This window comes from Ricinus communis, chromosome 7 (genome assembly GCF_019578655.1).
Source record: "Ricinus communis isolate WT05 ecotype wild-type chromosome 7, ASM1957865v1, whole genome shotgun sequence".
In the NCBI taxonomy this organism is placed as follows: Eukaryota; Viridiplantae; Streptophyta; class Magnoliopsida; order Malpighiales; family Euphorbiaceae; genus Ricinus; species Ricinus communis.
The window spans coordinates 24,815,644-24,826,422 of record NC_063262.1 but is presented as its reverse complement, the minus strand read 5'-3'; the positions used below and the strand labels follow the sequence as shown (position 1 = coordinate 24,826,422).

The window sequence follows — 10,779 nt, the reverse complement described above, 5'->3', positions numbered from 1 at the left end:
TACTGCCATATTAATATCGTCTTCCTCAGAGCTCCATAGAAAAAATAAAAAAATGGCCTCCATTTTAACACACGCCAGATTGCCACCACCTAAGTCCTTTAATACGCGCCCATTAACTCGCATTACCTCTCTCAATCTTCTTCACAGACGCATTTCACTGCCATTGCCACTCTGCAAAGAAATTTTTTTACTTCATCTATGCTTTGCACCGTCACTTCGCAGGTATATTTCCTATCTCCCGCTTCTTCAATTTCTTGTTTTCTTGTTTAATATCTAAAGTTTTTGAATTTTCAACGTTTTATTTCAAACAGGTTCAGAACCTTTGCACGCGAAGATACTGGAAATTATGAACCTGATTCATTAAATGAGATATTTAGGAATGAGAAAGACAATAATACAAATCCTGCTTCATCAGGAAATTCTTTTTTGATTCTATTAGGAATTGGTGTGTGTATAGCTGTAATTATCACAATCACATCAATAGGTTTAAAAAAGCCTAGTGCGCTTGGACTTCAATTTGTGGCCGAGGGTTCTTCATCATCATCATCTTCTGTTATGGCTTCTGCTCCTGTTGGTTTTAGTTTCAAAGCTTTTGGATACAGAATCATACTTCCTGAGTATGCACCGGGGTAAATGTTACTGTTTTTATATTTGTACTAAATGCAATTTCTTAGAATAAACAGCATTTACTTTGAGCTCAAGTATTCTTCTTTCATGGGTTGCTTTTGGGTATTTTCGGATTAGATACAAATTGCATTTACTTTTGAGTATCTTTTATATATTGTCACGCCAGCTAAAAGAAAAAGAAAAAAATTAAAGAGGTACATAAACATGACCTTGCATTTTTGTGTATTTTCTGTTAAATGGTACTATTGTTAAGCTTGTCACAAAATGCTGCCTTGGTAGGTGGATATATTTTTGGTTGCTCATGGCTGCTGGTTGTGGATTGTTCATTAGTGAAGAGGCTTTAAACGTTTGGGTCTGTCTTTTTCACTGGTACTTATATTTTGCTAACTCCAAGGGTTTATTTACTTTTGCTCTTTCTAAATAGTTAGATTTTACATTAAGCATCAGCTCTCTTTTATAGTCTGCTAAGTTTGATTCAAGCATTTGGATACAAAATAGGTTGGCATATCTTTATCACGGATGCTGACTGTGGATGGAACATGGCAAAGTTTTGTTGAATCTTTCTATAGAAGTGCTCCATACATTATGTCCACAGTTCTGTGGGTATACTGGTTAGTAGCAACTCTACTTTCTGTACAATTAAAAATCTGTGGGTATAACTTGCTTCAGTCATGGTAAACGGATTTTTTCTATGTTCACAATTCTGTATCCGATAAAGTAATAGATGGCTTTTGAAGAAGTTTGCACCTTTAATTCACGCAAAGGAAAGACATAATTGGAGGTTCTTGAGCCTTTTCTAACATAAGGCTCAAGGCCGCGGTAATTGTCAGCAATTAGTTTTGCAAATGGATGATCACATTAATTTTAATCGTACCTAAAAGCTGCTCAAATATAAACAAATCCAGATTTTTATGAATTTTGATAAATTGTTCCTTATTCCCATTTTTTATGAGACTATTGCTCTGGATTTTGCATATTGACATACTGTAATAATCGTTTTTCTAAAAGTCTTTTGCGGCAATATGAATCTTCAGGGGAGTCTGTATTAGTGATATGATACCATTCTACCTGGGGAAGCTTTTCAGAGAAAGTGGGGCAACTGATGACATTCGTTCAAAGGTTTGTTCTGTTCAATTACTTCCAATTAGAGATGCGTTTTTTAAGTTTAATGATTTCAATTGAAACTATTCTATAATTTGAGAATATGATTTTTGAGTTGGCTACCTTTGATGATGGCTATAGTTAGGCATTGGTGAAGAGAAGGTGTTGAGCATTACACGCGTAGTGCAAAAATATGGCAATCTTGCTGGCCTTGGTGAGTTATAAATGCCCAGTTACATGTTGCATATGGATGTATTCTGAATTGTGACATGTTGTAGTCAGATGACAGATTATGAAATTAATGTCTGTTTTTGTAATACGAGTGTCAGAAATGTGGATTCTGGTTACTTGTAGTGAATAACTTTTTGATAAAAATGTAAAACTATTTCTTGGGTCCTTAACAGTTTAAGTTTCTTTGGCATGGTATTAGAGCCTCTATAATAGAAATCTCGAGTTTGATCAGCTTTACAATCGAAAGATATAGAGTTTAATCAGCAAAAGTAAAGCGAGTCTATACTTGTTCAAGTGAGTCTATGCTTGTTCATGCTTCAAGTTCAATGGGCATTTGTGGATGGGATGTTTTAAAGATGTAAAACTATTACTAAGGCTCACTTTACAGCTTAAACTTTTCAGTGGATCCTTTGATAATTTTGTGGTCAAACAAAAACTTATGGACTAACATGTTAACTGCTTTACAATGCTGCCAAAATGTCTAGAAATGTGCATTCCAGTCTACTTGCGTTTTGATTGTGTCATCAGAACATTAACTGAATTTCCTTATGCTTTTGTGTATTTTGATCTGCAGTGGAGCGGTTTTCGCTTGGAGTAAGAAATCCTACTGGTTTCCTAGCTGGAACACTGGTTAGTGGTCATTATTTCTTTACAATTTGTATGTCTTAGGTAAAAGATTTTTCATTCTGTATATCACTAATAAAGGCCTGAACATGAGCAGCTGAAGGATTTAACATCAGTTTTGACATTTTGCTGGTTTTTCCTCCAGTTGTTCTACTTCTTTATTCTCTTATCATTGTAGCGTTGTGAAACTGATTATTGGTTGCTAGACCACTTTTTTCATAGTAGTAAATTCACTCAGCGGAGAACATGTCTGTCAAAAATGACATGGGCTCAGTTGCCACTTGGGTGGGGATTATTAATTAAAGATGTTAGAAGTTGTATTTATCCCATATCAATAAGTTATTTGGCTGTTATAGTAGATATATGTAGACTGGGCAACCTCTTTCTATGAACTAGCTTTTGGAAATGAGTTCTACCTAAGCCCATTTGTCATGGTATTAGAGCCAGCCTTTCATCTGTGATGATAGGTTTGGATCCGGCCCATTTGTATGACACGCTAACGGAGGGTGTTAGAAGTTGTATTTGTCCCACATCAATAAGTTATTGGGCTGTTATAATGTATATATGTGGATTGATCAACCTCTTCCTATGAGCTGGTTTTTGAGAATGAGTTCTACCTAAGTCCATTTGTCAAAAGAAAACAAGGAAAATTAATAATCAACAAAATAATTAGAAATATGAACTATTGAAAGAAAAAGAATGTTCTGACCAATTGAATATAATGATTCATGAATATGCATGTACTGTCTAAGGATTCATCTGCAACACTATCATTATCCTGTCTACAGTAGACTTTGTTACTTCTACATAAGGTTTATCCGTCATATTTATAAATATTTATACTTGTAATTTATAACTATGTTCTCTTATCTGAATACAGGGTGTATCTCCAGAGTTTTTCTTTGCTGGAGTTTGCTGTGGTGGCTTGATCACCCTTCCACTACAGGTTTGTCCAATTCCACCACAAACCATTATTTTTTTTTCATAATTTTTAATATATGTATCATTTTATAATTGTATCTAATGTGTTATTGTTCAATTAGGGCACTATATACATAGCAGCTGTGCGTTTATGAATTGGAAATTAAACCTGATAGGATTTCTTTTAACAAAAACACCACAAATAAATAGGATTATCACCCTCGAAATTCCAAAACTTTGTCAAACTACAATTTTTACCTAAGTATTGAAATAGAAATTTATCACTTAATTTTGTTGCAATTTTGGCCTAAAGGCTACTAAGATGTGGCCACATTTTTTCATACTAATTTCAACTTACAACTCATAGGTATGGATTGTGCTACAATTGGCTACTTCTATACTCTTTGCCATAATGGCATAAAGTTCAGGACTTCAAATGTGTAAATTTTTCTAAATCGGAATATTATAAATGAACTTTTAGATAGTAAAAACTCAAGGAAAGCCTGAATAAATACATTTAATAATTAAATGATGCTAAGTTCTTAAATTTCATAGAGCATATAGTCTTACATGTATTTTGTGCAGGCAGCTTGACTCTTTGGCTGAACTTATTTTCTAGCCTTAATTATTACAGACTACCAGATAGCACTGGTTTGATGAGTTTTGAATCTAGCTACCCAAATGTCTATTGAGTTGCTGTCCCAAAATTTTATCTTCTCTTTGATTTTGAACGCAGCTGGGAATTGGATTTCTGTTGAGGGAACGCCCCATGGTTGCCCTTGCCACCGTCGCCACAGTAGTGGTAAACAAAATTTCACCTGCATCTTACTCTAATTTTATAAATACCAGTATCTAATTTTTGTAATTATACAGGGCATTTGGACTGTATTTCCATATGCTGTGGCTGCTTTGACAGCATTATTCCTTTATCTGCAAGGCCGCTACTCTACTTAGTACTCAATTTTGTTGGTCGATTAAATCGTCCCAAATTCATTGAGCAGCAATATTAGAGCTTCATGAATTCCTGAAGGGTTTTGCTATGCCTGTTGAAAACCATCTCAGGATTTCTCTTTTTTACACTTCTGCTCTGTATATTAGATACAGTCATATTTTGTATTTTCCTTTGTAAAGGATGGTCTAGATTTATTATTTTATTTGATGCGTGTCTTCTAGAAAGAGGAAAGTGTCAGTATCTGTTAATCAATGCAAGCAGATACTTCATATTGAAGAATGACGATAATAATAATGGCTTAAGTTGGATTGCATGTGATAAAGGTGCATTTGAACATATGGGTGTGGGGTCATCAAATTGATGTCAGAAGCATCAGTATTATGCGTTTGTGTGACAGATTATGAACTAGCTTGGTTTACCTGCGTGGTGTGAAGGTTATTTTTAATGCAATTATTAGGCGATTTCCCTTTTCTTTTTTTGTTTTCTTTCCTTTCTTGGCCTTATTTTCTAATCAATAACATTACGTTGGATATTTCCTAACAGTTGCATTCAGTCAGATGACTGTATAGACGTTCCTCCTGTTACCCATAAGTACCTTTCCACCAAGGTACTAGCAGCAAATTCTGCTGCCAACAACCCGTTTAGCATCATCCACTGGATTAATTACACATCACCAATTATCTGGCTCTTTCTGTTCCTCAAGTAATAAAGCTAGAAATCTTCATATTGAGAACTTGAAGAAGCAAAGAAGACGAGAATCAAAATTGGAATGGTGCAACCCACCACAATGTTTGTTGCTTGTGAGTTGGGAGGTCGACGTAGATGGTTTCTGAACAGAACTCCACTTTGGTAAGTGTTTCTCATAAAACAGAACTTCCCACTTCTTGCTTCTATTTTTTCCCATTGACTAAATAGATACATGTATATGCAAATCTTCGACTCTCTGATATGCTCTTCTGCTACATAACTTACTGGATATCATCCGTACAGTGCTTTCTTCAATTTACTATGTGATACACCAAACTATCTGAGAAGAACTCTTTCGGCACGAATGTTAACAAGGAGTAGAAGTATTTTGGATTGTGTTTACGAGAAAGAGATTTACATATCACAAGCTGCGAGATACGAGAGCTGAATATTGTAGGCTTCTTTCAGCTCTGCCAACACCTCTGCAATTTTAGGCCTCTGTGAAGCATCCCTCTCTACTGACCTAGCAGCAACTGCGGCTGCCTTTCTCATGCTTTCCACATCAAAAGTTCCTTTTATGTTATCATCCACTATCTCAAATGCACCTGCCTGCAAGTAGGGCTTGGCCTGCAGTTGATCATCATTCATAGCAGCACAACAATTTATACTCTAGTGAAATATCATAGGGAACAAATAGATAAAGCCATATTAATGTAGTAGTAAAGGAAAGAGCTTTTTTTACCCATAACACTAAATTGAAAGAATCTGGAGTTCCTGAGTGGCGTAATGGTTCTCGCCCACAAATGAGTTCCAGAAGAACTACACCAAAGCTATAGACATCACTCTTTTCTGTAAGCTGTTGAGTAGAATAGTACCTGAATATAACATTACATCATATTATCTAAATGGCAATTTGGCTTTCCCTCCAATTTTCCCATCCTAGCTCAAATTTATCTTTAGGAGTTGATAAGTAAATTTTGTACTTCAAATTATGAACTTCAACAGTAAGGCCATTGAAAACTTACTCAGGATCAAGATAGCCAGCAGTGCCTTTGACAACAGTGGTGACATGACTTGCATCTGCCTGCATTACTTGCTTAGAAAGGCCGAAGTCACATACTTTGGCATTCATGTCTTTGTCCATCAAAATATTGCTGCATTTCACATCACGGTGTATGATTCGTGGTTCACTTCCATTGTGCAGATAGTCCAATCCTTCAATGGCAATGAAATTCGAGTCATGCGTTGATTTCTTAATAATAATGGCACAGGAATTACAAGAAAATTTGCTGCTACAGACAAAGACCTTAAGAATTCTTGTTACAATAAGCATCTTTAAGTTATAAAATTTAAACATCTAGGATTACAGCTATACAAATACCTTTAGCAGCATCAACAGAGATTTTCAGTCTGCGAACCCAACTTAGACAAACTTTCTGACTGTTGGGACCTTGAAAGGGGATACAGCGGAAAATTGTCAGGCACAAGAAACGAAGAACTCAAAATAGCTTAATTTAGATGAAATACGAGTACAATGTATTTTTATTGATTCATAATGACATACCATAGAGGTGGTCAGCCAGAGATCCACCGGGTAAATACTCGTAGACTAGTATTTGCTGCTTTGATTCATAACAAAATCCTTCTAAACCCACGAGATTCTGGTGACGAATTTGTGACAACAGATGAACCTGAAAATCCAAGGCATATGTTTATAAGGCAACTCTGGGTTTCACTTCAACTTTATTGGATTCTGTTCATCCTTCCAAGTTGCAGGTATAAAGAATAAAATGGTTTAGAAGTTCAAAAGATAAACCTCATTAATAAAAGAATCAGCCCCGAGTTGACTCTTATCAAACCGAACTTTCACAGCTACAAGTTTGCCATCTGAAAGCTTTCCAAGATAAACAGATCCAAAACTACCGCGCCCAATTACCTGCTTGAAGTTGTTCGTAGCTGCTTTGATTTCTTTGTAGGAAAAGATTCTTGCTGCATTCCAGTTTCTCATATCTGCTGCGGTCCCTGAGCATCAAAGAAGCCTCCAAATAAGTATGATTAATCAGTAATTCTCCAGAGTTAACAACAAAATCTTTACTTACTGTCTGTGTATGTGACTTCAGTACTTGGTTTCTTTATGTACAGGAATACTGTCAGAGAAATGACAAGAAGAGCAAGTATGGTTCCTCCAGCAGCACCGAATATAATTGCCATATGATTAATCTTGTTAGGCTTATTCTTGGCGAGGATTGTAACTTGAGGAGTCTCAATTGAAGGATTAGATGAAACATCATTGCATGACATTGTTGAGAAGGAAAGACATGGATTTCCTGATGTCCTGCAAAAAGCTTGTTTCATCAGCATTCTATAGTACAAACTAAAAAAATCAAGAAAATATCAATTCCACACCTGACTTCCAGACTTTCTCTATTCAAAGACTCTGGTAGGCTGCCTTGTAATTTATTATTTTCCAGGTTACTGAAGAGTGAAAATGAAGAGCTCTCATCCAGTTAAAGCACATGTATTATAACAGAGTTATAAACGGAATATTTTTTTTAGTTAGAATTGGTTTTTTTAAGCTTCCTTACAGGAGATGAAGGTCCTCCAGCTCTCCTAAACCATCAGGAACTGTTCCTTGTAAGCTATTGTTATGCAGGTCCCTCCATGTTGAAAAGTTCAAATGCAACATTAGTATCAGGTTTTGCGTGTAGCAGGATGAGAAAGTGAAATATTCTAAGAATTATAGTTGTAACTAGAGGCATGTAGAATCCAATACAACTTACAGACTCTGAAGGCTAACCAAGTTGTCCAATTCTGTTCCAAAGGACGTTAGCTGATTAAAGCTCAGGTTCCTGAAGAATTTCAGATCAGTAAGAACTAAGAAATATCTTACTTCTTCAGAAACAAATTTTGGATTCTTTTTAATACTATTTTAATGCATTACAGCTTCTCAAGATGTTGAAGGCTTCCCAAGTTCTGTATCTCTCCAGCAAGTGAAGTGTTATGCAAATCCCTGACACAGAAATTGCCATGGTATGAGAAATGGAGTGTTAGGAAAAATATACATTGAAAGCAGTGACGAAGATCAGACTTTACAGTGTTTTAAGGTCCAACAGATCACCAAAAGTTGGATTAATTGATCTTAAATTGACATCTGAAAGCTCCCTAAACAAGAAAAGAAGACATGAACATATTAATAGATCTCAAAAGCAAAACAAATATATAAACAAATAAGAAAATTTAGAAAGTGAAATGAATTAACAAAAACAGACAATGATGTGACAAGGCTTCCTTCACATCCAATATGGTCCCATGGTGTTGGAGAACATGGGTCATCTTCCCATTCCAGGTCCAGTCCAGTCGACTGCTGAATAACCTGAAGGGCTGACACTGCAGGAAAGTAAAATTTGCAACCATGATCAGCAAAACTGAACCTGTTCGAGTTAATAAATTATGAAACTAAATGAACTGGCACCTGTTGTTGAGGAAGCTTCCAATGGAATTTCAACAATCTCATAAACCTCAATTGCATTGATTTGTGGATAGAAACTGATACTTTTCAGTGTAATATTCAAGCTTTTGATTTCTTTTCGAGTTAAGTACAAAGCACTAGCTTCTGACATTTTCACAGTATAATTAGATTGAACGATATCTCCATTTATCAAGACATCAAAAGAGGGAGAGACAGGAAGAATCCCAGCAAAGTAAAGGACAATGCAGTAGTCCCCTGTTGTGTCAAGATCAAGGTTGTAGGTTAAGGCATCCCTTCGTGCCAGAACTCTCGCTGTCTGAAGAACATAAACAGGAGGATTCTCACTAAGACTTGACAAATTGAATCTTAGCAGCTTATTGAATCCGCTTGATACATGAAACGGTGTATAATTCTCATCAGCATCCCATATTCTATCATATGGATCCAAGGGGTACCTGCTCTAACACAAAATTCCAATAACAGAACATGAGATTGGACTAGTGCAGGATATCAGGGGATTGACTCCTCGCAGCCAATTCCATTTAAAGGCATCCGAAACACCCCAAAATAAAGGGGAAAAATAATACAATAAAGCAGTTCATACCTCAAGGAACCATTTGTATAGCCACTATTGATACGAAAAGACTTTCTAAGTGGCTTGTTAGGAAAATCTCCTATTCCACTCTGATAAGCTCCTTGAGGAAGTGGACGAATTTCAAGAGATGAAATAACAGGCGATCCGCCATCAGGAATTGCATGTAAACAGAAAGAAACCGTGTCCTTATTAACAGGCCACACAAATTCTTCCGTCCATGGATCATTGATTGTAAGATTTACAGTGCTAGTAACAGCTGTGCCAAGAGAAACAGAGAAAGCAGGGGGTTTTCCAAGCCTGTCATAGTTCTTATACACAAATTGAGCTCTAACTAGTACTACAGATGACACATTCGTCAATGGAAGCTTATAGCACTTTCGACCTTTCAAGTCTTGGAAAAACCGGACCGGAACAGTAAATGAAGAAGTACCCTCAATGTAATTAATGGTGGTCGTGTTGCCTATGCTTATATATGCACTATCAGAAACCCAAGAAATGTTCGATGAATCAGTAAAATTTGTCGTTCCACCGCAAGATAAACTCAAGAAACCTGAAATTTTAGACACAAACATTAAATCAACTTGTTGATGCAAAAACATTATGCATATTAAACATTCATAAAAAACAAATATACCATCTTTGTCTTTGCAGAAACCAAGTATCCATAGACAAGACAAGAAGATGAAGCCAACCCAGATGCGGTTTAGGGCCATAGAACTAGACCCTTCAACAGAACCCACAATAGTGTCTCTCCAAAAGAAAAGAACACGCCTATATTTAGTCCAAGAAACAAAAATGTATTTGGTTTTCCTGTTTCCTTTTTACCGCCTTTCAGGAAGGTCTATGAAAAGGGAAAAAAAATGATCAAGAATAGTAGAAATGAGAAGTAATTCATTGGTGAGGCGGCAAATTGATTAAAGGGTGATGATTATAGTGTGAGCATATTGTTATTATTGTTGTATTTCTTTTTGGATGATTATTCTTTTTTTATTTCCTTATCACACACATAGCCAATTTAGTGCTAATGCTCCTAATGTAGTTGGTAGTTAAAAAGCAGCTCAAGAAAAGAAAAAAAAAAAGGAAAAGAAAAGAAAAGGAAAACACATCTCCATATGTATGACCAGGTCGTTAGAAGTTTAAAAAAAGATAAAAGTGGGTTTGCGAATAGCTTTTGTGACAAAGTCTTGGAACAGGTTTCTTCCTTATGGGAAGGGATGTGATCCAGTTGACAAACATCACAATGCTGACCCAAATGCGTATTGGATGACAATCTGTCGTTTTAACTCGTCGTTGCCAGTGAAACGATGTTATCATAATAGCTAACTGTCAGACGGTGTAATTTTCTACTAATAAAAGTTCTCAAAATTTTCAAACAATTTTCTACCTAAATCAAAGAGTAAGAAAAACTATTGATTAAGTTGGTTTAAAAATGAAATATAGAAAATTATGCTTAATGTCGATCAAAGAGCAATTATATTATAAGTCAGAATCTTTATTTATTTGTTTACTTTTTTTCTTCAAAGTTCTTTAGCATGATTTTCTTTGTCTTACTATTTCACAAGGATCCATTTG

At 35.7% G+C, this 10,779-nt stretch overlaps 2 protein-coding genes across 3 annotated transcripts; one reads left to right on the top strand and one right to left on the bottom strand.

The window, feature by feature from the left end:
- On the top strand, nt 1-6,068 carry LOC8264949. Of its 2 annotated transcripts, XM_015720447.3 has the most exons (12): nt 2-222; nt 312-629; nt 907-979; nt 1,126-1,238; nt 1,662-1,746; nt 1,870-1,942; nt 2,534-2,589; nt 3,464-3,529; nt 4,241-4,306; nt 4,378-4,890; nt 5,000-5,305; nt 5,447-6,068. In XM_015720447.3, exons 1-10 carry the CDS (start codon nt 53-55, stop codon nt 4,456-4,458), a joined length of 1,101 nt encoding a protein of 366 aa, XP_015575933.3. In that variant the 5' UTR covers nt 2-52; the 3' UTR covers nt 4,459-4,890; nt 5,000-5,305; nt 5,447-6,068. The 2 variants fall into 2 exon arrangements, with proteins under 2 accessions (XP_048233170.1, XP_015575933.3); XM_048377213.1 differs by lacking the exon at nt 4,378-4,890 and having other exon boundaries at nt 1-222.
- LOC8264950 (probable LRR receptor-like serine/threonine-protein kinase At5g48740) lies at nt 5,160-10,486 on the bottom strand. The gene is made up of 16 exons (XM_002521044.4): nt 9,842-10,486; nt 9,217-9,757; nt 8,616-9,067; nt 8,413-8,530; nt 8,237-8,305; nt 8,085-8,153; nt 7,924-7,992; nt 7,729-7,800; nt 7,550-7,618; nt 7,243-7,478; nt 6,960-7,165; nt 6,708-6,834; nt 6,525-6,593; nt 6,169-6,358; nt 5,886-6,018; nt 5,160-5,770 (listed from the first exon to the last, which is right to left on the bottom strand). The coding sequence occupies exons 1-16, from the start codon at nt 9,918-9,920 to the stop codon at nt 5,558-5,560; spliced, it is 2,712 nt and encodes a 903-aa protein (XP_002521090.2). The 5' UTR covers nt 9,921-10,486; the 3' UTR covers nt 5,160-5,557.
- Between the last annotated feature and the right edge of the window lie 293 nt (nt 10,487-10,779).